The sequence below is a fragment of the Amphibalanus amphitrite genome, unplaced genomic scaffold (genome assembly GCF_019059575.1).
Source record: "Amphibalanus amphitrite isolate SeventyFive unplaced genomic scaffold, NRLGWU_Aamphi_draft 000282F_arrow, whole genome shotgun sequence".
Taxonomy (NCBI): domain Eukaryota; kingdom Metazoa; phylum Arthropoda; class Thecostraca; order Balanomorpha; family Balanidae; genus Amphibalanus; species Amphibalanus amphitrite.
In genome coordinates this window covers 58,631-85,118 of record NW_024881777.1, presented here as the reverse complement: position 1 = coordinate 85,118, position 26,488 = coordinate 58,631, and the positions used below count along the sequence as shown (strand labels likewise).

The 26,488-nt window shown below is 48.6% G+C and overlaps 1 protein-coding gene across 1 annotated transcript; it reads left to right on the top strand.

The window, feature by feature from the left end:
• LOC122387333 (keratin-associated protein 10-6-like) lies at positions 1–24,831 on the top strand. Its single transcript, XM_043377444.1, has 2 exons — positions 1–164; positions 23,041–24,831. Exons 1-2 carry the CDS (start codon positions 32–34, stop codon positions 24,576–24,578), a joined length of 1,671 nt encoding a protein of 556 aa, XP_043233379.1. The 5' UTR covers positions 1–31; the 3' UTR covers positions 24,579–24,831.
• Positions 24,832–26,488: the final 1,657 nt, after the last annotated feature.

Here is a 26,488-nt window from a genome sequence, read left to right as displayed (position 1 = left end):
ATCTGTCACATCGCTGGGCCGGATCTGTCACATGGCTGGGTATAAAGCGGCCTCGCGGCGGGACCGACGCCGCACCACCATGGCTCGATACGCGGGGACGGCGGCTGTGCTGGGCCTGGCGCTGCTGGTGGCCAGCGCCGCCCAGTCCGCAACCTCCACACAGCGTGAGTACCGAGTGTCCCAGCCCGGTCCCCTACACACAGCGTGATTACCGAGTGTCCCAGCCCGGTCCCCCCACACAGCGTGAGTACCTACCGAGTGTCCCAACCCACCCTACTCCACACAGCGTGAGTATCGAGTGTCCCAGCCCACCCTACTCCACACAGCGTGAGTACCGAGTGTCCCAGCCCGGTCCCCTCCACACAGCGTGAGTACCGAGTGTCCCAGCCCGGTCCCCTCCACACAGCGTGATTACCGAGTGTCCCAGCCCGGTCCCCCCACACAGCGTGAGTACCTACCGAGTGTCCCAACCCACCCTACTCCACACAGCGTGAGTACCGAGTGTCCCAGCCTACCCTACTCCACACAGCGTGAGTACCGAGTGTCCCAGCCCACCCTACTCCACACAGCGTGAGTACCGAGTGTCCCAGCCCGGCCCCTCCACACAGCGTGAGTACCGAGTGTCCCTGTCCGGTCTCTCCAAGCAGTGTGAGTGCACGGAAGTTGTGATTTACAGACTGAAGTTTTTCGAAAGTTGTTGCCAAAATATAGTAGGACTTTTTGAGCCTGCCCAAGCATTTTTAAAGCGCTTTCAGCCCAGCGTCAACCAGGCGGACGTATAAATAAACTGGGCTGACAATCCTAATGGACCTGGGTCAGTCCAGGTCCAATCCCAGTGACCCACTACACGGCGGCATGGTTGGCATCCAATCCCAGTTTGATTCGTGGAGCCTGGAGGTTCATGTACTCTCGATACAATACTTGTCCATTTATAACTACAATATAGAAGATAGTGAAGCCGACAAGGCGCCATTTTACGTTGCCAAAAAACGTGCTATGAAGGGTCATCGAGCCAATACAATTGGAATTGCGTCTAAACGGATGATCGGATCAAGATGCTGGCGGTACCATTCGACGCGTAATGCCTTGAGACAGGTGATGGTGCATGTCCCAGATCATGTAGTGTCACGTGGCGCGTGCCACGTGCCGAGAAATTTCCAAAGGGCAAAAATCTTTAAGCGACAATCAAAATCAAACGAAGGGCGGCACAGGTGCCAAACTCACAGGTCACATGTCCCAGTGTTCGACCACTAATATAATGGTATGCTCGGTATCAGGGGTGCGGAATGCACCTGCTAGGGGTGAAAAACATGTTTTGCGGAGGCATCCTCCGATTCCGGAAAACCTTGACCTAGGCACACCAAATTTGGCACACTGACACTACTGGATACGCGCTTTAACCCTCGCCCGTGCATGGGGGGGGGGGTGGTTGCCACCCCACGGCACCCAGCACCCCCAGGCAGTCTTTCTGCTCTGCATTTAACATTTTTAGAGCCAGGAGCCTGATTTTTCATATAGCTGCTCCTCTATCCTTTTTAATGTCCAGTGAAAATTTCAAGTTTCTGTGGTTTTTGGTTTCGGAGATATGACCTTGTTTTTCAGGTCATGTCATGACCCAAATGACCAATTATCAAAATCTTGCGTTGGCTATGGGCCTTGTGAGCTTTTGACACCTTGCTTTCGGCCTTTTTTGCCAGTCTTACCTCCCAGCTATCATGGAACATGCTGCTCGACGATGTTCAGATGTTAGGGTCAGGGTCAAGGTCAACCTAGGTCATCTAAAATAATTGCGTTTTAGTGTTTGCTGAACTTACTTTTCGTGAAGTTTTTTTTTACTGCTTTTTTTGGTAAAAGCTTCTCAGATCATGATTTCATGTAATATGGATGTTACAGGCAAAGTGAAAACTCGGGCATTTTGCAAAATGCCTAGGCAATTTGCAAAATGCCTGACTGGCTAGGCATTTTGCAAAATGGCCAGGCAATTTGCAAAATGCCTGACCGGCCAGGCATTTTGCAAAATGCCTAGGCAGTTTGCAAACTGCCTGGCCCACCAGGCATTTTGCAAACTGCCTGAAATTATTTTCTCAGGCAGTTTGCAAAATGCCTGACATCGAACTCACACCAGCGACGATGCGTAAGCATCATTGTAAGTGCCGCCAACAGGGGTTAATCACAAGCGATACGCACCAAGTGGGAGGACACACAGTGAGACATTCTCCGGGTAGCGCTGCCGAGTTCAATGTCACTGGGCCCCAGGCAGCGCGAGCGGCCCGGCCGCCGCGCCGGCTACCGGGCGCCCGGCGCGGTTTTATCGGTAAACACACGTTAAACCAGGTTATGTTTCTAATCTAAGAGCCTTGATAACTCTGGAAATACTTTGTGTGGATATTGATCAGAAAAGAATGTTCTTTCGTTGTATGGTAGCTTGGTTGGCGAGCCACACGTCTACATTATCAATGTATTGTGACAGACTGTGTAAAGATGAACATGCCTGTTGCATGTAAAACTTGTAATTTCTAAGCGTCTTTTTATTACAAAGGTGTGCACATGGGTCGTGGATGACCAAAAACTTGCTTTTCTGGAAAAGCGGAAAAGCCACATGTTCTTGTTGTCTATGGAATGTATCTCATCTCATTCCAATGCATTGCCATTGTTTTTTGAATGCTGTTTTTCCTGAAATGTACCAAAAATGGCTGATTTCTCAAGATATAGACCATTTCTTTCCACGTGACACGTGATTAACAAAAATGTTTATTGGATACGCTTGTCTCTGTTCTATCGATCGCTGGCAACCCCGTGTCGCTGCGGCCCTCTCTTGCCGTGATGTAAATAAGCACGTGAAACGAAGAATGTCGGGTCAATATTCGGCCGGTCGCCGCGTTTTTCCGCGCCCATGTTTCTCTGTGCCATGCTCCGCGCCCCATCGCAGCATTCCTACACACGAGCGGCTTCAACTCCGTATACGAAAATTATAGGGAGACGTTGGCTCAATCTACACCATTCAGTAGTGGTTCCATCTCGACGGAAGTGGCGCAAGACGTGGGTATATTCGTAAACATTGAATGTGTTTGGGGCTCAGGCACATGGGAGCGACATGGTCAACGCCTGTGGTAACAAAAACGGTAAAATAAATCAATCACAACTCAGGCATTTTGCAAAATGCCTGACCCGCCAGGCATTTTGTAAACTGCCTAGGCAGTTCGCAAAATGCCTGGTGGGTCAGGCAGTTTGCAAACTGCTTAGGCATTTCGCAAAATGCCTGGCGGTCAGACATTTTGCAAATTGCCTGGGCATTTTGCAAAATGCCTAGCCGGTCAGGCATTTTGCAAATTGCCTAGGCATTTTGCAAAATGCCCGAGTTTTCACTTTGCCTGTAACATGGACACATAAACAATCGGTGCACACATCAGTATACACACAGACACACACAGACATACAAACACATATCATTGACCTTGACCTAACTTGACCTGAAATGACCTCAGCAGCAAAAACCTGGTCGGGTTGTGTGACAAAGAGGTTGTAGCTGGCTTGGCACTAGAAAACGGCATCGTCATCGGTATATGATAAGCAGCGCACTTGATATCCAACGGTGACCCAAAAACAGCATCATTTTTTAGTTTGACCTGACCTGGAAGGTCAATGACTGACCTGAGAAGGTAAAACTGGGTATCATTGGATTTGTCTCTTCCCAAAGAATCTTTTGGTCTTTACTGCGAAGCTCTATCTCCAACAGGAACGAAATGGCGCGGGGGAGGGGGTGGCACCCCCCCCCCCCCCCATGTGCGTTCTAGGATGGGAAAATGGCATGTGCGGGCGAGGGTTAAGGTGCTGTACAAATAGGCGTGCTGAGGTACACGGTGCACGTGCAAACCTTTTGATGTTGCACTCTGTGTCACATATGCGGGCGGGCGCTGGCAAGCTCAAAGTGCCAAATTTACACAGGCCACCCAGAATGCATTCCAGCATAGTTATTGAGCATATCAATCTCCTGGTGGACCCCAAAGGTGCGCTCTGCAGGTGCAAAAAATAATCCGCGCCGGGCGGTGGGGATGCTTGGACACCCCATGTGGATTATGTAAATGTCTCGAAAACGGCGTTGTGGAGCGCCGTCGTTTTTTAGCACACCTTTTCATACATCCTTTTCACACATGCTGCGTAACTTTCAGACTTAGGTCACTCAGGGTTAGGTCATCAGGCTACGTCCAAGTGACCTTACCTTAGGAAAAATTATAATGCCCATCATAGCTATACAGACTAAACAATCGGTTTAAAACGTGCAGCGATTGATAAGAGCAACAGTATGTACGTAGAGTACCTCTACCTCGGAATTTAACCTTCCAGGCGGTGGGGGGGGGGGCATTTTTTTGCCCCCCCTTAGTTTTTTCGATATATCTCGAGAACCGCTCCGCCGATCGTCACCAAACTTTCAGTACCCTCTCGGGAGCAGCTAGCGCACATGGTGACCAAAATTTTTTCCAAATGCTATGATAGGTTGGCCGCTAATGACGTCAGAGTGACGTCATTTTTGCCATTTTCGACCCAAAAAAAGGTTTCGCGGGAAGAGCTGTCAGGCCTACAGCTTAAGAGATACAGAAAAATGTTCTGGACATAAAAGGTGTGGAATCATAAGAGCTACAAAACTGCTATTTCGGTTTTTCGAATATTTTGGATTTTGACCCCAAAAATTAAAAAAATATATTTTTTGAATATAATAGCCAAAAAATCCAAAAAGTTTTTTGAATTTCGAAAAAACCGAACTATATGTGATAGTCCTTACCGCCTTCTATCTACATACCAAATTTGAGATCGATACCTCTTTTTTGGCCAAGTTATAGCGAAAAAACTGTTCAAAATTGATGACGTCAAATTTTCAAACTCAATTTTTAGCAATTCCAGACCTCGTAGCACAAAAAAAAGACCACCATTAGACTCCCCGTGACGAGCTGCATCGAATCGATACCCATTTTATGCAAAAATATCAACTTTGAAATTTGACCTTTTTTGACCTGACCTTGACCTGACCTCCACCAGAAAGTGACCTCAACTGTACCTGATGGTCTTATAACCAACACCATTGAGTTGGAAATGAAAAACTGGCCATAAAACATGCATCACATAACCTTAGTAAAGTTGGGCTCATGTGGTGACCCTTGGTGACCTTTGGTGACCTGACCTGTGACCTGACCTAGTATGACCAGTGACCTCTAATAGCAACATATGTACTAGACAACTGACGCCTTATCGCTGATTTTCGACAAAATGCGTTTTACTCGGTGTCATAGCGCTTTCCCTAGAAGCCCCGTGAACGGTGAAACATTTTATCTTTGACCTGACCTGTGACGTCATCGGTGACCCCGAGGTCAATGAAATTTTGTTTCCCCTCACAAATTTGACAGGGCTATCGAACGCCGTTTGAATTTTCTGGATCCGTCCAGTAGTTTCGGAGATACGGGGGGGGGGGCAAAAAATGCCCCCCCCCCCCACCGCGCGGAAGGTGGCTGGTAGGCCCACCGCCTGCCGGGTTAAATATCACTGACCTAGGGTTCTGTTGATTTCGCGATTTTTGAGGTACCTAAGTCAATGGGAGACAATTGAACTGCGCTTCTGTTGCACGAAACTCATATAAACATACTTAATAATGCACTCAAATAACGGGACACAGGTGGCAGGGAAACGTGACGAACTTAATTGGGAAATTGCACATATGACCTATCTTTATGTCCTAGGGTTATTTCAGATAATGATGGACCCCCATAACTTGTTGACAGTAACCTTTGGTAACGACACCTAAGAGCGCTGAAAACACTTTTGATATGTTTAGTTCAACTTCGTAAATTGAGGTTGTGAGTTTTTCGGGTTCTGGATCAGGAATGTCATGTTTGTTTTGATCAAAGCTGATGTTTTCATGGATTTAGGCCAGGTCGGGTCAGGTCAGGTCAGGTCAGGTCAACCAGTAGGCGTCCTACGCAGGGGCGCCGCCACAGATTTTTGACTGGAGGGGACGGACTGACCGACTGAAAACCCAAAAATAGGCATTCTTACCGTGGCTTTTTCGGTCCGATGTATTGAACGTTTAAAGCAAATATGCCACTTTTAACATAAGGTTTTAAACTGAAGCCTAACAGTTTTGTAGCTTGAGCTGAGACAAGAATTAACAAATCAAGAGCTTTAATGGCCCAACGATCACCCTAGCCAAAGATATCGGTATCGATTTTAGGTTTGAAGACTGAAGTCATTCCCATAGACTACACTTTGTCATTCCTTTACCGAGGAATCCATTCCCTTACGGAAAAATGCTAGCCAATCAGCATTCAGCTGGTTTGAACTACGTAATACGAGTATGCTTGGTCAACGCGTAATCAGCTTCCGCTGCAATATAAGTAGCCTCTACGAAAGATGGAAAACAGTTCTTATGTAAAAATAAAATAAAATCCTCTTTGCAAATATTCATTATGTTATTTTCTGACCATTTTAAACATAACAACTCATAACTGTGGCAAAACAACTGGTTTGAGGAAACTAGTTTTTATGGTTATAGACCGATTTCCCACCAAGTACCTACCTATATACACATCCGATGTCCGATTCAATTTGACACGGCAAAACCTCCAGTGCTCTATCAGGCTATAATTGCTGATGTATGCCACTAGTCTGATCGGTAATGCATATTGCATAGGAAATGCATATTGCATACCCACGTGGGGGAGGGGGCGTTGTATAGTAACAATCTCTCTTTTTGGGTTGTGCATGAATCGGCGCGAAGCGCCGCGAAAATTGGCAAAAAACATCAGGCAAAACTGCTCCAAAATACGGATTTTGCAGTCCGTGTAACAAGCTTGACACCAGAAAACCTTAGGTCAGGTCACCCAGTCAAGTCGCCTCAAAGTTTTGTTGTCCTCTCAACCGTATAGCTTATTTCTTAGAAGCTGGAAATTTAGTGTCGTGTGACTGCAGACTGTGGGCTCGGCGCCGGAATCAGTCGGAGTTGATAGTTTTGGCTAGAGTCGGAGTTGAAGTGTTCGAAATTGTTCGGATTTTGACTCCGATGGTCACTCCTACGGGTTATCCATAGTAGGTGTCAACTACCGCTGATGGCGTCGTAACATGTTTCGAAGACACTAACACTACATACTTCTTAAATGTTCAAATGAATACTAAATTCGAAATCAGCTCCAAGCACTGCCCTAGAAACATGTAAAACTCGAAAAAGTGAACCAAGGTCATCAAAGGTCAGTGACCTTGACCTACCCTTCACGTGATCTTGACACCTTTCATATTGCATGGGGCCAACAACATTCCACATGTTCGAACGTAGAACCACAGAAAGACTGGAAACGCGCGGAAAATGTGAGCTGACTTACGCCGAATCACGATTCTAACCCAACACGGTCTCGTGAGATATCAGATACCGCTACTCAGTCAAGTTCGAACCATTTCTTGGCCGCGGTCACCGGTCCAGGCCACCACAATTGTATTACACCGCGCTCGCTCAATGCTCACCTCGTATTGTAAGAGCACTGCGGAACATTATAGCTGCAGGTGCTTTGCTACTGCCATCTATGGGTGAAAGATGAAGATAATGGTTATTGCGGTACAGTATCACTGCAGGCGCAAACAACGTGGATAACAAAGATGCCCTATGCTGCGCTGGCCGCCGATTGATGCTTAAATTTGCGTTGCTGGGTAGCAAAAAGTTTAGGAGCCTGAATTTGACAAAATAAATGATTTGCAGTGCTGGTGGTCTGAGGTCGCAAAATCAACAGAGCCCTAGGTCAGTGATATTGAAATTTCGAGGTAGAGGTAGGTAGGTACTCTACGTTCATACTCAGTTTATCTTATCAATCGCTGCACGTTTTAAACCGAGTTTAGTCTGTGTAGCTATGACGGGCATTATAATTTTTCCTAAGGTAATGCCATATGGACGATTCCAGGACAAATCTTCGTATGGCATTTCTTCGTCGCGCAATTCTTCGTCCGCATTTCTTCGTCCGCAAATCTTCGTCGGCGCATTTAGGTATTCGTGTCGCATTACTTCGTCTTGCATTTCTTCGTAGGCGCAAATATTCGTAGCGCATTTTTTCGTTTCCGCATTTCTTCGTCGGCGCATTTCTTCGTCCGCATTTTTTCGTCCACGCATTTCTTCGTCTACGCAAATCTTCGTCCGCATTTCTTCGTCCACGCAAATCTTCGCCCCCGCAAATCTTCATCCGCAAGTCTTTGTTTGCGCTATCTTCGTCTCCTGAAACATTCACAAATGTGGTTCAAAAAAACCATGGAGAAATCTCAGACCATCAAGTGAATGACGAATTTTATGCATGGAATGGATGATCGAAACTTCTGGAGTCAGATAGATGAGGTCATTCATGTGAAGCTATTGTACTTGGGAGCCGACAATTGTAACATTTCATATCATTTGATTTATGTCCCGAACATTTTTTTTCGCGGTCGTTGAATGACAATATAATCTCCTGTACCCTCGCCGGACCTATTTGTTCCGGGGGGCGGGTATGACCCCCCCCCCATCACCGTTTCGCCCCTGGTGGAGCTAGCGCGTCGCGGAAAAAACGAGCATGTGCGCCGTTACGAGGCGCAGATATTATTACCCGATTTTAATGTTCTAGGTCAGGGGTCGTCATACGTCCCGCGGGCCGGATCCGGCCCGCGATCATCTGACGTCCGCGGCTGGTATCAGCGACTTACATCGTGTTCCGGCCCGCGGTTCCTTCAGAAATCGACTTCGATATAAAAGTGACTTAAATGTGTTTTAGCACACAAGTTCTTCCTTCGCACACTTCATGAGTTTATAAACATCCTTCCTCTCGTCACGGGTAGCACGCTAGTTTTTTCCGCGAAGCTCTAGCTCGGTCATTGGCCAAACGGCAAAAGGGGGTCCCTTTATACGTTCGCGGCCCGCGACCACCAATACGGGCAAGGGTTAGCCCGCGCCCTTGTGGGGTCTATTTATAGCGCCATCTGGTGGGGGCTATCCCCCTTTCCTTCGTATCTCTAGTCTGAAAGTACATACTGGACGGATCCGCAAAATTCAAACGACGTTCGAAAGCCGTCAAATTTGTCAAGGGAAATCCAATTTAATTGACCTCAGGGTCATCTGTGATGTCACAGGCCAGGTCAAAGATAATTTTTTTTCCGTTCACTAACAGTTCTTTCACTATAGTTCGCTTTTCTTAAGTTTGCCCCTCACTGTAAACGTCTTTTTGAACACAGCACGAGAATTGCTAGCTGAATTACTGAGAAAACTGGTTGGCGCACAGTGGCGGTCGCAGGGGGGGGGGGCCATCAGGGCCATGCCCCCCCCCAAAGGCAAGTTAGGGGGGGGGCATCATATCATTTGGCCCCCCCAAACAACCGATGGGCCCCCATGGGCGTATGGGGCCCTGGCCCGTATTCGATTGTCACGAGGCTCGAGAAACCCACGCCAGCTATTAACAGCCCCCATACCGGTCTTTGAGGGTCCTAAACTGACCTCTAAGGGCCCTTCAGTGGCGGTCAAGTGCCCACATTGACCGCTGAGGACCCACGTTGACCTCTGAGGGCCCTCCACTGGCCTTTGAGGGCCCTTAAACCGGTCTCAGGGGCCCAACCCGTGGCTGAGGGCCTCACACAGGCTCTGGTGGCCTCATTTATGTCTCAAGACTAGCCTTTAATTGCCTCTGAGGGCCCCGCACTGAATTCTGAAGACCCGATGCCGGCCACTAAGAGCCCGGATCGACCTCTGAGGGCCCCTCTTGGTCTTTGAGGGCCCTCCGCTGGTCTCTGGGGTCCAACGCCGGCCTATGCCGGTCTTTTAGGGCCCACACTGACCTCTAAGGGCCCCATGCTAGCCTGTAAGGACCCACATTAGCCTCTGAGGCCCCCGCACTGGATTCTGAAGACACAATGCCAGCCTCCAAGGGCCCGCATCGCCTTTAAGGGCCCTCCGCTGGCCTCTGGGGTCCAACGCCAGCCCATGCCGGTCTTTTAGGGCCCCACACTGACCTCTTAGGGCCCTATGCTGGCTTGTAAGGACACATAGTTATTAGCCTCTATGGGCCCCGCACTAGATTTTGAAGACCCGATGCCGGCCTCTACGGGCTCGCATCGGCCTCTGAGGGCCCATCTTGGCCTTTGAGGGCCCTCTGCTGGTCTCTGGGGTTCAACACCGGCCCATGCCAGTCTTTCAGGCCCCATTCTGACCTCTGAGGCCCATGCTGGGCTGCAAGGGCGCACATTAGCCTCTGAGGGCCCCGCACTGGATTCTGAACACCTGATGCCGGCCTCTTAGGGCCCGCATCACCTTTGAGGGCCCATCTTTGGCCTTTGAGGCTGGCCTCCGGGGTCCAACGCCGACCCATGCCGGTCTTTTAGGGCCCCACGCTAAACTCTGAGGGCCACATGCTGGCCTGTAAGGACCCACATTAGCATCTGAGTGCCCAAGTCGGTCTCTGATGGTCTCAAACTGCCCTTTGCACGCCCTGTACTGGTCTCTGAGGGCCCTAAACTGGCCTCTAAGGGCCCAAACGGGCCTCTAAAGGTTCCACACCGGCCTCTGATGGTCCCATTTCTGTCTCTGGGACCCAAACTGACCCTTATGTGCCTCTGAGGGCCCCATACTGGCTTCTAAAGGATCGATGCCGGCTTCTGAGGACCCATACCGGTCTGTAAGGGCCTCACACCGACATCTGAGGCCCCACACTAGCCTCTGAGGTGCCCCAAACTGGCCTCTATATGCCCCCAACTGGCCTATGAGGTCTCTACACCGGCCACTGATGGCCCTATTATGTTCTATGGGGGCCCAAGACTTACCTTTGGGCGTCACGCACTTGCCTCGGAGGGCTCACATCAGTCTCTGGGGCCCCTCTGGGGCCTTTGAGGCCCTTCGCTGACCCTTGGGTCCAACGCCGGCCTCTGGGGGTCTGACACTGTACTCTAAGGGCCACATTGCAGCCTCTGTGCGATAGGCATTGCCGAAGCGTTATCCATTCCATGGGCATAAGTGTAGGAACCATGGGTGCAGTGGGTTCAGTTGCACCAACAATAATTCTCCAGTGGGTGCAGACAATGTGTTCTGTATTTATAGTCACCGTGGTGTTCTGCACCCACAATAATCTGGAAAAAAACCTTTTCTCATTAACACTACACTACTTTCGATGCAGCACGACAAATTCAGGATATTTTGCCCACTACTATCCATCTTTCGATGCATTTGCTACTGTGATGGTCTTCAAAACTTACATTTGTGCTCAAGTAAAAAATAAACGGAACACATGTGACTGAACACATACCGATGGCCCACTGTCAAAAGTTTTAGCACGATATCTTCGAAAATGGCTAAGTTAGCCGGTTTTACTTTTTGCGGTAGTCAATTCACAGTTGCGTAAATTATTGACATTACCAATGCTTCAAAACAAAATGAACTTACCTTTTCGACATGGTACACCCTCAAAGCTTGGCAATGAGCCTCCGCTCGGGTGCCGCTCCCTACCCCCCCCCCCCCCCCGCTTCACTGGCCATGGCTGGATTTCTGCATCCTACGCCTGTGGGCCCCTTTAAGCTAGCACCGGGCCCCCCGGGTCAGTGCAGGGGCCCCTTTGCCAAGTTGCCCCCCCCCCCCAAACGCCAAGTCTGCGACCGCCCCTGTTGGCGCACATTGTATTGGAGATATGAATAATATTTTCAAAATAAGTTTTGAACACCGACGATGTAACGGCAATGTTAAACGTCGTGCAATTTATTAATTAGTTCAGACATAATTCCTGAGAAGTCGTCTATCACTGTGGAACTGTAGGTATGGGCAAATACGAGCTGAGTCTGTGAAATAGTAAACAAACTAGGGTGACCCGCGTGCTCCGCAACGCGAAAAGGGATATTTCCGATCGGCGGGTGTTCGGTTGTTCTTGTGTCGGTTGGGTTATCTATCCATTTCGGTCGATTGCTTTTTGACGGATAAATGTTTCGGTTTGTGGAAAAAATATCCACCGCATCGAGGTGCCCGTGTCTGATAGGCATGCTTTCCACTTCAGAATCTGTCAAATGTGCTTTATAATTGAGGTGCGTAGTTTTAAGACAAATGAAAGGCGTAGATAATTTTCGCTAAAAATCGTTTTGCAGAGGTTTAAAACATTTATATTTTTAAGAATACTGTTGCTTGTCATGCAAACGTGATGATTGGATCTTGGAGAGAATTGAATGCTCTTTCTAATGATAGCATTTTCAATTGTCAAGCGTATCAGGTTAAGCAGCAAATCCCGTGTAACTTTTTAGTGGCACATTATGGACAAATACCATTTAATTCAGCGATTTTTTCCACATTGTTTTTGATCAATTAGCTGTTCACAATTTTTCCATGAGAGGCGGTACATTTCTCTTGCCAATTGACGTTGTTTCAACTCTCTCAGTCTGATGGTCACGGGAAAATAAAATAAAATCCAAAATCCGTTTAAAATGGCACTTTTTGAAATGAAATTACCCTCACACTTGCACGTGGCGCGTGCCACCCCTGCACCACACACTATTCGATTGCCCGTTCGATTCTCTACACGATGCTGTTTTCCCCGTGCCGATCGGGCGCACGGCTACCGAGATATTGCACGGGGAACGGACCCGTGTCGGGCAAATTTAGCCATTTTCGCCCGTTTTTGCCAGCCGATTTATACATGTAAAGTCTATGACGCGAATTTGCACTTTTTGGGCACGCGCCACGCGCTCGCTATCGATCCGATCGAGCCGAGACCGCTCAAAGGCACGTTGTCCATCCTTGTTCTATAACTTGCGCAAATTTCAGCGCGGTAGGTGCAACGGTGTGATCTGTAACCCGCGCTACGTAGCACCATGTCGCGACCTCGGTTACAGACAGAAACTACGTCACCTCAAATAGTAATATAGACAAGCGGCTGCGCCACTTGCTTCGCGGCGTAGCCATAAAATGCGGCAGCAGCCAATTTGCTTTCGAATGGTGTTTGATTTAAATTGATCTGTCGTCTGGAAGCAGAGATATGGACTGAAACGTGCAGAGGAAAATTGTGAACATAATAACTATTCTGAGGGCTTAGTTGGATGAAATTTGGGTCATACGGGGTCAAGTCAGGTCAAGATGGTCATCCCTGGTCACACTGGGTCAGGCCAGGTCACCTTCGGTGAGGCCAGGTCGTATAGGTCACCACGTCACATTGGATCGGCCTGTACCACACTTCTACTACTTCTACCCATACCACTACTCCTACCACTACCCCTACCACTACCCCTACCACTACTCCTACCACTACCCCTACCACTACCCCTACCACTACCCCTACCACTACCCCTACCACTACCCCTACCACTACCCCTACTTCTACCCCTACCACTACTACTACCCCTACCACTACCCCTACCACTACCCTACTACTACCACTACCACTACCCCTACTTCTACCCTACCACTACTACTACCCCTACCACTACCATTACACCTACCTTTACCCTACTACTACCCCTACTACTACCCCTACCACTACCCCTACTACTACCCCTACCACTACCCCTACTGCTCCCACTACCCCTACCGCTACTCCTACCACTACTACTACCACTACCACTACACCTACCACTGCCACTGGGCCATGTGAGGTCACAGACTAAAAAAGAGTTCTTAAAACTGCTCCTACACGTGTCACTCCATTATTCTTAATCGTATTTAGTTGAAATAGCGCCTTGTGACGAATGTGGCGCGTTGCGACAAACGTGGCGCATTTGTATTTGTCGTTTTGTCATGCATCCTTCCACCGAATTGCACGTTTATCGGACTATATTTGACATAGTTGTGCAATTTGCGGCAAAAATGGCACCTCGTGACAAATGTGGCGCACTACGGCAAACGCGGTGCATTTGTGTAAGCGCATTGAAAACTGTCTTTATTTACCGAAAATCAACACCTTCATTCGCCTCTGTTTAGCAAAATAAATAAGCTGCCAATCTGCAAATGAGAGGCACCCGCCGCCGATCGTCATGCATTTTATTGTCAAAGGCGATTGAACCCGGCTGCCGATGCCTTGAAGCAAGCTTGCGAGCCGAACAAAATTTGGAGAAAAAGCACCTTTTTCCAGTGCGTGCCACGTGCGACCCATCCACCCCCCGAGACTCGAACCTCGACACTGCACGTGCCCGTGACGTCATCAACACCGTGCGAAAATTTCAGCCCCATCGAACGCACCGTTTGACCTGCGCACGGCGTCAAAGCACACCTCTGCACGGTGCAAACAGACGGACAGACAGAGTTTCATTTCACAAATAGTATAGTAGACAAGCGGCTGCGCCACTTGCTTCGCGGCGTAGCCATAAAATACGCAGCAGCCAGTTTGCTTTCGAATGGTGTTTGCTTCATACCGATGAGCCGTCTGGAGGCAGATATATAAAGGAATATTCTGATGGCTTAGTTGGATAAAATTTGGGTCATACGGGGTCAAGTCAGGTCAAATCGGTCATCCCTGGTCACACTGGGTCAGGCCAGGTCACCTTCGGTGAGGCCAGGTCGTATAGGTCACCACGTCACATTGGATCGGCCTGTACCACACTTTTACTAATTCTACCCATACCACTACTCCTACCACTACCCCTACCCCTACCACTACCACTACCACTACCACTACTCCTACCACTACCTCTACCACTACCTCTACCACTACCCCTACCACTACCCCTACCACTACCACTACCCCTCCTACTACCCCTACCACTACTACTACCCCTACCACTACCACTACCACTACCCTACCACTACCACTACCACTACCACTACCATTACCACTACCCCTACCCCTACAACTACCACTAACCCTATTAATACCCATACCACTACTACTACCTCTACCACTACCCTACTACTACTACTACTACCCTACTACTACTACTACTACTACTACTACTACCCCTACCCCTACTACTACCCTTACCACTACCCATAATACCACTACCACTGGGTCATGTGAGGTCACAGACTATCAGATAAACTGATGAACTAAAAAAATAGTTCCTAACCCTGCTCCGATTCGTGTAATTCCATTTTTCTTAATCGTATTTGATAGAAATAGCGCCTTGTGACAAATGTGGCGCATTGCGACAAAAGTGGTGCATTTGTACTTGTCGTTTTGTCATGCATCCTTCCACCGAATTGCACGTTTATCGGACCATATTTGACAAAGTTGTGCGTTTGCGGCAAAAATGACACCTCGTAACAAATTTGGCGCACTACGGCAAACGCGGTGCATTTGTGTAAGCGCATTGAAAACTGTCTTTATTTTCCGAAAATCAACACCTTCATTCGCCTCTGTTTAGCAAAATAAATAAGCTGCCCATCTGCAAATGAGAGGCACCCGCCGCCGATCGTCATGCATTTTATTGTCAAAGGCGATTGAACCCGGCTGCCGATGCCTTGAAGCGAGCTTGAGAGCCGAGCAAAATTTGAAGAAAAAGCACGTTTTTCCAGCGCGTGCCACGTGCGAACCATCCACCCCCCGGGACTCGAAACACGACACTGCACGTGCCCGTGACGTCATCGACACCCTGCGAAAATTTCAGCCCCATCGACCGCACCGTTTGACCTGTGCACGGCGTCAAAGCACCCCTCTGCACGGTGCAAACACACAGAAACACATACAGAGTTTCATTTCACAAATAGTATAGTAGATATGATGAAATTGATCGTCTGTGAAATCTGGTGAAATCAATGGCGCCAATCAGTTTTCTCAGTAGTTTAGCTAGGAATTTTCGTGCTGTGTTCAAAAAGACGTTTACAGTGAGAGGAAACTTAACCTTCCAGGCGGTGGGGGGCATTTTTTTGCTCCCATTTAGTTTTTTCGAAATATCTCGAGAACCGCTGCGCCGATCGTCACCAAACTTTCAGTACCCTCCCGGGAGTAGCTAGCGCACATGGTGACCAAAAATATTTCCAAGGCCTATGATAGGTTGGCCGCTAATGACGTCAGAGTGACGTCATTTTTGCCATTTTCGACCAAAAAAAAGGTTTCGCGGGAAGAGCTGTCAGGCCTACAGCTTTCGAGATACAGAAAAATGTTCCAGACATGAAAGGTGTGGAATCAAGAGGACTACAAAACTACTATTTCGGTTTTTCGATTTTTTTTGGATTTTGACCCCCAAAAATAAAAAAATAGATTGTTTGAATATAATAGCCGAAAAATCCCAAAAGTTTTTTGAATTTCGAAAAAAACCGGAATGTATGTGATAGTCCCTACCGCCTTCTATCTACATACCAAATTTGAGATCAATACCTCTTTTTTTGGCCAAGTTATAGCGAAAAAACTGTTCAAAATTGATGATGTCAAATTTTAAATTTTTTTAAAATTTTAATTTTTAACCCGGCCGGGCCCGGGGGGTAATCCCAACCACCGCAGCCCGGGGGGGGGGGGGGGCGTTTTTCGCCCCCCCTGTCTAACTCCGTAAATAAGGGAGCTACGGAAACAAAAGCGATACCAAACGAAAGGTCCTTACGAGACGATTCTAATGCACCCAAAATTTTTGACCTCAGGTCAATTTTCAAGGTCAGAGGTCAAGGTCAAAGGCCAAAACCGGCACATGTGTAGTGATCTCAAAGTAAGCATTCTAGAGGACGGCAGGCTGCATCAAACCGGCAAAATTGGGTGTCAAACGAAAGAAGAGAATCTGAGGATTCTGAAAATGTCCTCCAAATCAAAGGTCAAGGTCAAGGTCACGCTCAAAATTGACCTCAAACTTGGCACTTTTTCGCACATCTTGCGTGCTAACTTCCAAGATGTTTTGAAATGTTTTGAGGCTTATCAGTTCCCTATTTGTGGTTCATCTTACGATACAAGGCTGCTCAAAGGTCAAGGTCACAGAAGAGTATCCCTGCTAGAGGCTATTTCACTGATTCAAGTTAGTAATAACAAATAAGACAATTTTGCCATCCGGAAGCTCTAAATGAAGGCTTAGAGGAAAATAGATGCCAGATTCGTGATCAGCGGGTACAAATCCATCATAAACGACCTTTCATGTGTCAAGGTCAACCAGAGGTCATTCGAGGTCACATGAGGTCAACATGAAACTTGACCTTTTCCGAACAAAATATATATCATTCGACGCGGCTTGACAAGGCGAATGCGATGGTACCACTGCCGTAGCTCTAGGACCATTTTTGTCGAAGTTATTTGCGAAAAACTAAAACCACATTTCGGGGTCGTTGACCTGACCTCTGACCTCAGGTCACCGAAACTATTTTTCTATTTTTCTCAAGGTCAAACGCTACACAACCGTGCTCGTAATTTGTCTTTATCTCTAAAACTCTATTTTTAGCAGCTATTTGAAGTTTGCGTCTGTGACGCCGAAGTTTGCCGTGCAGGGGTCTAGAAAAATGGACCTTGTGACGTCATCAAGGGGGCTAGGTCCAAATTTTTTACTTCAGAAGATGTCAAATTGATGGGAGAAAAGGTACTGAAAGTTTCGCCTTCCTATCCCTAAGCGTTCGTGAGTTATCGCAAATATTCGCCAGGGGGGGCGAAAAACGCCCCCCCCGGGCCCGCGAGGGCTAAAGACCACCATTAGACTAACAAATTTTAACAAATTTTAAAAGACCACCATTAGACTCCCCGTGACGAGCTGCATCGAATCGATACCCATTTTATGCAAAAATATCAACTTTGAAATTTGACCTTTTTTAACCTGACCTTGACCTGACCTCCACCAGAAAGTGACCTAAACCGTACCTGATGGTCTTATAACCAATACCATTGAGTTGGAAATGAAAAAAAAACTGGCCATAAAACATGTATCGCACAACCTTAGTAAAGTTGGGTTCATGTGGTGACCTTGGTGACCTTTGGTGACCTGACCTGTGACCTGACCTGGTATGACCTGTGACCTCTAATAGCAACATATGTACTAGACAACTGACGCCTTATCGCTGATTTTCGACAAAATGCGTTTTACTCGGTGTTTAGCGCTTTCCCTAGAAGCCCCGTGAACGGTGAAACATTTTATCTTTGACCTGACCTGTGACGTCATCGGTGACCCCGAGGTCAATTAAATTTGGTTTCTTTCGACAAATTTGACAGGGCTATCGAACGCCGTTTGAATTTTCCGGATCCGTCCAGTAGTTTCGGAGATACGAGGGGGGGGGGGCAAAAAATGCCCCCCCCCCCCCACCGCGTGGAAGGTGGCTGGGAGGCCCACCGCCTGCCGGGTTAAAGGTAGTGTGCCACCTTCCAAAGATTTCCCATTTATTTTTCCTAGGATAAGAAGCTTCTGTTTTTACCTAATATCGCAAAAAAAATCAAAAATGGGCCTAAAATAGGGCTTTTTTTCGCCTAAAAGTTTATCGGTTTTTCGATATGTATAACAACTGTAGTGGGCTGCAATACAATACTTGCAATACTTAAAAGAGAACGGACGGTCGGCGCTTTTTCTTAGCCTTGATAATGAAGGTGCGTTTAATTCCGTAAATTGGACTTTCGTGAGAGAAACACTCAAGGCGAGGAATTTTCCAAGTTACATATTGCAATGGTTTGACTTGTTATGCAACGGCGCTTATTCAAGACTTCTGTACAATGGTCATATTTCAGACAAAATCGCTTTGGAAAGGTCATGTAGGCAAGGAGATCCGTTGAGTTGTTATATTTTTCTTTTAATGATGGAATGTTTGCTGGAACAAATACGGGACAATAAAAGCATAATAGGAGTCTTGGTGGGCAATACAGAATATAAGTTATCATGCTATGCAGACGATGCATTATGTTTTCTCGACGGTAGTGTCAACAGTTGTCGAGCTCTGTTTCATGACCTCGGAGTTTTTGCAAAGTACTCGGGACTCAAGCCAAACATAGACAAGACTGAAGCATTCTGGGCCGGGGCTAACGTGGAAGATAAAAGTACAATTTGTGATGAATTGCATTTCACGTGGGTCAAAAAGCTTAAGGTGCTTGGTGTGTATTTCGCAAATGACGACGAACAAGTTTTCGAGGAAAACTTTGAAAATAAGCTAAATCAGGTGAAGGCTACAATGAAACAGTGGAAGCGGAGACTGCTAACTATTAAGGGCAAAATACTTATTGTGAAAACTTTACTACTCCCTAAGTTTACGCATATATTTACGTCCCTTCCAAAACCAAAAGATGCATTCATTCAAAAGCTTAGGCAAGAGTTTTTTGCTTTTATATGGGGTAGTAAGGTGGATAAAATAAAAAGAAAGAGCATTTATAAACTTGCAGCATTTATAAACTTACTTTCAATTGCGGCATTGAAAGTAACATGGGTTAGAAGATATATTGCCGAATTTCATATGTGGCAGACATTGTTCGAGCATGATATAAGTAACAATGAATTTATTTGGGATAGGAATGCTCGTTCAATGCAAAAGCTGGCTGCTAGAATAAAAAATCCCTTTTGGAAGGAAACATGTAACGCGTTTGCGGCTCTGACATCGACTATTGACATTGACTGTGAAGAGTTAGGTCGCTGCAATTTATGGTTTTCAAATGAAACTAAGTTTCACGAAAGTGAGATTTTGGAGTGGAGAAGAAAAGGGCTGCGTATTGTAGACGATATTCTTACACCGTCAGGCGAGATTCAGACATATGATCAATTCAAGGCCAGCTTTCATATTAAAGGCACGTATTTAGATTTTGAGGGGCTAGTAAAGAGCTTAACTAGAAGGTGGCGAAGTCAAACTAATAAAATTAAGCACCCAAGGCCGGTATGGCATCCATACGTAGCTTTTGTTATGCAAACTAATCGTGGTGCCAAACTTTTCTATGATAGGTTAGTTGCCAGTAAATACAAGAGAAGTTCAAACAGTTGGGAAGCTAAGTGGGAGATACAACTTGGAGATGTCGATTGGGGGGAAAGTTACATCTGTTTGTATAGGTCAACCCCGTCGGTTAGGCTGCAGATGCTACACTACAGAATTCTGACACGGACCGTGGCCACAAACATTCTCCTTTGTAAAATAGGGGTCAGGGAAACAGATATGTGTATGAGGTGCAAGACTTATCGAGATACAATAGAACACAGATTTTGGGAATGTTATCATGTGCGAGAATTCTGGACTACCGTCAAACAGTGGCTGGACTCTCTGGGCGCTTACGCTAATTGCGAGTTAACGAAGAAGACGGTTTTGCTGGGTGGCATGCGAAACAGCCTACTGAATCACGTGGTTGTAGTGTGTAAAGATATTATAAATAAGGACGGCAGACTTAGCCTGGACCACTTCATAGCGCGTATTAGAATAGAGAGAGACATTGAGTTAGATATTGCAACAGAGGTGAAAAAACCCTGCTACTCGCCTGCGTGCGTAGGTGACAGCCATAGGCATAAAGAGACAGATTCGAGCATCTCGGTTGATGCATTTAAAATATATAACTAGTCCGTTTCCGCTAAAATCAGCGCTGTCTTCCCATAGAGGGCCGCTATGGACCACGGCACAAAAATTTAACAGCGTCATCTCTTTGTAGACAGCTGGAGCTGAAAAATCCCGCCGGTGCGACAGCCGGTGCGTTGTGAAGCGCCATAGACAACGCAGGAAAAACGGCGACAGCGCGACAGCTCGTCCCCGCTCGTCGCCGGTTGAACGGAGGCGGGGACCGGCGCGGCCGGCGCGGCCGCCGGAGTAGGGAAGGACCGGGCGACTGGGACGGGGGACGTCACATCTGGGCCACAACTGGGGTGAGGTCCATGACCATCGGTCCCAGAAACTTGGTAGGAGCGTTGATAATTGGTTCTGACTACTGAAGCAAAGGCAAGTGAATCAGTGACAACTGACAATCCTTTCGTGAGTTCTGATTGAACTGGTCGGATCAGGAAGCCAGGACGAGCTAGGACGTCGATCAGACCTATAGGTAAGTTGCATGGTAGTGATTTATTTTTGTTGTGTTATGTCACTGAAATGTGGTCATGCGTTGTCCGAAATCTGAAAGGTCCGAAGTTTGAAAGGTCCCAGAGTCCGAAGTTTGAAAGGTCAGTTTCATAGCATTCTAGCCTTATTTTCAATTTTTTAGGCCTAAAAAGGTGATGAGAAAACGTCAAAAAGTACCTTCTGTTTCAAGATTACTTGTAAAAAATTGGTGACAGCTAGACATCGCGTAGGTGACAGCTTTTGAGTTTTATTCACCTCTGTATTGCAAAATGGAGTGGTACAACAGATAAACACGCTAAAAAATGGAGTGCTGTGTCGGAGGTTTGCTGATGTAAGAAAGGTTACACCGCAATGTAGCACATGACGAATGACAATGTGTATTCAATAAAAGTGAAAAAAAAACTGTAGTGGGCTGACCTGCAAACAGGCGTCGGCAACAATCGCGAATGCGGCGCACATGTGACAATAAGCAAAGGTCATTATAGAGTTACGACGTACGGGAATGAGTTATCAGCTGTCTAATCGTAGACAACACAATGTCGAATTTAAACTGTAAGCCTGTATTGTTATTGTTTCTTTAATTTGGCTGTCGAACATTAATTTATGGTTTGAAATATCATTTTATGTAAAATAATTGAATGAAACAGCCGTCTCTAAAGTTATGACCCCATCTCACCACATGAAAGTGGCAGAAATGACAATGATCAGCTGACGCATTTTTCTTGGCCGAAGTCAGAGCGCGCAGCCCGACGCACCACCACCGCACCACAAAGTATGAGCAGAAGCCACCTGCGGTAGACCGCGCCCAAAGCCAGGGCCCCGGTAACGTGAGGTAGCCGAGTCGGGGCAGCGTGCGCTGACCCAAGCCGGGGCCGCGGCTTTGGGCGCGGTCTACCGCATCCCCGGGCAGCCCCGGGCTATCACATGACACCGGGAGGACGCGCGGCCCCGGCTTGGGTCAGCGCACGCTGCCCCGACTCGGCTACCTCACGTTACCGGGGCCCTGGCTTTGGGCGCGGTCTACCGCACCCAAGGCGTGTTCGAAACCGCAGGAGATGATGATGAACGGGTTTATCGAAACTTGATTGGATGAGCCTATCGGTAATAGCGATTTCAGTGTGTGCATTTATTGTTCATAGTGGTGTGAAATGTGGTTGGGGTACGACCGACAACCCGTCGGGGCGAATTTCGCACTGGGGTACTCAAAATTTGAGGGATTTAAGACGTTTCCATGAGTTTTGAAGGTATGGATAAGTTCTAAAAATCCGGTTCTCCTTATCTGGGCCTTTAACCCTCGCCCGCACATACCATTTTCCCATCCTAGAACGCACATGGGGGGGGGGGTTGGATATCAAGTGCGTTGCTTATCATATACCGATGACGATGCTGTTTTCTGGTGCCAAGCCAGCTAGAACCTCTTTGTCACACTACCCGACCAGATTTTTGCTGCTGAGGTCATTTCAGGTCAAGTTAGGTCAAGGTCAATGATATGTGTTTGTATGTCTGTGTGTGTCTGTGTGTATACTGATGTGTGCACTGATTGTTTTGTGTCCATATTACATGAAATCATGATCTGAGAAGCTTTTACCAAAAAATGCAGTCAAAAAACTTCACAAAAAGTAAATTCAGCTTGCCTAAAACGCAATTATCTTAGATGACCTAGGTTGACCTTGACCCTGACCTTGACATCTGTACATCGTCGAACAACATGTTCCATGATAGGTGGGAGGCAAGATTGGCAAAAAGTCCGAAATCAAGGTGTCAAAAGCTCACAAGACCCATGGCAAACGCAAGATGTTGAGAATTGGCCATTTGGGTCATGACATGACCTGAAAAACAAGGTCATATCTCCGAAACCAAAAATCACAGAAACTTGAAATTTTCATTGGACATCAAAAAAGGATAGAGGAGCAGCTATACGAAAATTCAGCCTTCTAGCTCTAAAAATCTTGAGTGCAGAGCAGAAAGACTACCTGGGGGTAGCAACCCCCCATGTGCGGGCGAGGGTTAATGCCCATTTTTATAGTGGGCAAATCTCGACGACTGGGGGGCAATTCTGTTGAGTGCGGGGCATTTGCCCCCCCCCCCCCAGTTAACGTTAAAAAAGGCCCTGTAATCCCTGACTGTCTTACCCCACTTTCCCCTACCTGTGAGTCTGACGTGAGTCTGACCGTATATTTCAGGCACATCTAAGCTCTCCCTCAGTCGGACCTGCCAAAGATGCTGTCTGAAGAATGTGCCGTGTCCGGCCATCTGTGATCTGTTCCCCTGCACTAAGCCGGCAGCGGGAACTTGTCCGTACGAGCAGGAGTCTTCGATCGCCTGTGACGGCTCGCCGTCGGATGACACGTGCCGTGGAGGCGGCGCCTGCCCGAGCGGCCAGCAGTGCTGCAGGGACGGCTGCCGCTACCGCTGCCGACCCGTGTGCCGGCCCGCCTGCGGCCCCGACCAGCGCTGCATCCAGCCGACCATCCAATGCGTCCGGGCGCCCTGTCCACAGCCACCGCCGCAGTGCCAGCTGCTGAAGAAGCCCGGCACCTGCCCCGTGAACCGTCTTCCAGCCGGAGCTATTTGCCAGAGGCCGCTCACCAAATGCGAGGACGTCAAATGTCCCGGCGATCAGAAGTGCTGCAACAACGGGTGTTTGGATGTTTGCACGCCGCCCTGCCTGCCGGAGTGCGGTCCCGGACGGCAGTGCGTGCTGAGGAAGTCGGCGGCCTGCCTGGGTCTGGACTGCCCGCCGCCGCCGCCGCCCGTCCCCCAGTGTGTGCTGAAGGACCCGTGCTCCGTGGTGCGATGTGCCGCCGGCTTCCAGTGCGTGGTGGAGAACTACGAGGCAAAGTGCAAGAAAATGGAGCCGAAACCCGGCACCTGTCCAATCAACGACCTCCTGCCGGTGATCTTGTGTCCGGCGAACGCCACTGACCACTGCTCAAACGACTTTGAATGTCCAAGTGGCCAAAAGTGCTGCAGCTATGGGTGCAAACTCAACTGCGTGAGCGCCTGCGTGCCGGCCTGCGGGGCCGGTGAGCAGTGCGTGCTGCCGCGGCAGCCGTGTCTGGGAGCCGACTGTCCGCTGCCCACACCGGCGTGCCGTCCCATCGACCCGTGCTCAGTGGTCGACTGCCGCGCCGGCGAGCGGTGCGTGGTGCGAAACGGCACGGGCCGCTGCGAGCCGCCGCCGCCGCGGCCCGGCCAGTGTCCGGCCGCCCCCGACCTGCTCACACCCTGCGTCATCACGGACGACGCGTGCCGCTCCGACCAGCAGTGCCGGCCGGGCGAGAAGTGCTGCTCGCTCGGCTGCAACAAGCAGTGTCGGCCGGCGTGCCAGCCACCGTGCCGTGCCGGCCGGAGGTGCCGAGTGGAGGTGGAGCCCTGTCTGGTGCCACCGTGTCGGCAGCGCGCGCGCTGCGTGCACGACCGACCGGCCCTGTGTCCGCCCAACAGGCGACCCGGGCTCTGCGTCATCACCGAACGCTCGTGCTCGTCAGACGCCCAGTGTCAGTCCAACCAGAAGTGCTGCCCCAGGGGCTGCGGCCGCGAGTGCGTCCCAGTCAGACCGGTGACACGCCCGGGAAAATGTCCTCCTAATCATCCAGATATCATCTGCAAGTTTGAGAAACATAGCTGTAATTCGGATAAACAGTGCAGAATCGGTCAGAAATGCTGTCTTCGCGGCTGCGACCGTAAATGTGTAACAGTCAAGCATCTGAGGGGATGAGTGAGGTAGTCTAGATAGCAAGTGCTAAGCGTGAACTACGGCTGCACAATTCACTGTAGGGCCTTGGATAACGAATTTTCGCTGGGTGGGCAAATGCCAGAAGTTTACCCGTAGAGCAAAATTACGTACCTATTTACCATTTTTCGTTTTAGTTTAGTTGCTAGGATATTCCTAAAGAACAGGGATGTTACCCACATATGATGAAGTTTTTGTAGTATCGCGGCGGGTCACGGAATAACAGATTCAGCTCTGAGCCGTCAATGTATTTTCTTGAATGCTAAATACGAGACAAGTCGGCGTTATAGCGGTTCACTCCCGACTGTATGTAACTGGAGAGAGAGAGAGAGAGAGAGAGAGAGAGAGAGAGAGAGAGAGAGAGAGAGAGAGAGAGAGAGAGAGAGAGAGAGAGGGAGGGGGAGGGAGAGAGAGAGAGAGGGGAGGGGGGGGAGGGAGGGGGAGAGGGAGAGGGGGAGGGGGAGAGGGAGAGGGAGAGGGAGAGGGAGAGGGAGAGGGAGAGGTAGAGGTAGAGGTAGAGGTAGAGAGAGAGAGAGAGTGAGAGAGAGAGAGAGAGAGAGAGAGAGAGAGAGAGAGAGAGAGAGAGAGAGAGAGAGAGAGAGAGAGAGAGAGAGAGAGAGAGAGAGAGAGAGAGAGAGAGAGAGAGAGAGAGAGAGAGAGAGAGAGAGAGAGAGAGAGAGAGAGAGAGAGAGAGATCATTGACCCTTGATGACCTCGGTTCACTTTTTCGAGTTCTACATGTTTCTAAGCCAGTTTTTGGAGCTGAATTCGAATTTAGCAACCATATGAACATTTACGAAGAAGTTTTGGTGCCTTCGTAAAATGTTACGAAGCTGTCAGAGGCGGTTGCCACCTACTACGAATACCCTTACTGGTTGACCTGACCTGACCTGACCCGACCTGGCCTAAAGGCATGAATGCATCAGTGATCAAAACTAACATTATTCGTTATCAATATATAACATATATTAACATTATATTCGTCATCAGCACCCCAAAAAACAATGGCAGCCACACTTAACGACGTTGTAACAGGTCCCGATTTTCCCGACTTTTGGGTCATTGACCTGACCTGGAAGTTCAACCAATGACCTAGGACCTTAATCGAAAGTACCGAGGGCCGGTAGGCCCGAGGTACTTTCGATTTAAAACCTCGGTGACACCATTAAATTTTCCCAGCCTCGGGCAGGAATGTATTAGAGCACCTCGATGCCCTCTGCCTGCAGGGCATCCCTCGCCACGAGGGCACGGTGAGGATGCGCGCAATCCTGGTGGAGGATGAACCGACCACGGGCCTTCTCGGGGCGGCAACTGGCGATTACTGGCAGGAGATGGTCTCTAATGATCCTGGCGTAGGCTTATGTATAGGCTTTCTGTTATCGCCTGGACAGTACTCTTTCTGTTGGCCATCACCATCTCCTCCACTTTGGCAACGTTAGTGGCTGTGACCATCGTCCTCAGCCTGCCTGCACGTGCCAGGTCGCGCACGCTCTCCCTCCCCTCCCCAAATTTTTTCTTCCGCTTCCGAACTGCGGAATCACTAAGAGCATGGCTCCCGTACACATTCACGAAGTTGGCGTGGATGTTAGCCGCCGGCTAGCCCTGGATAGCTAGGAATCGTATCACTGAACGTTGATCCTCTCGGGTGGCCGATGCCATTTCTAAAGCAGTCTGAAAAACGATGTTATTTGATCTGCTCCAGTCCCGATTTACCCGACTTTTGGGTCATTGACCTGACCTGTAAGGTCAACCAATGACCTGAGACCTTAAAATTGGGTATCATCGGCTTTCTCTCGTCACGGGCAACACGCCCGTTTTTTCCGCGAAGCTCTAGCTCGATCAGGGGCGAAACGGCAAGGGGGTCCAACGGACCCCCCCCCCCTCCCTTATACGTT

Coding starts and splice junctions, on each gene's coding strand:
- LOC122387333 (XM_043377444.1), top strand. CDS start 32: ATGGCTGGGTATAAAGCGGCCTCGCGGCGGGACCGACGCCGCACCACC. Junction 165..23,040: donor GTCCGCAACCTCCACACAGC/GTGAGTACCGAG, acceptor CGTATATTTCAG/GCACATCTAAGCTCTCCCTC.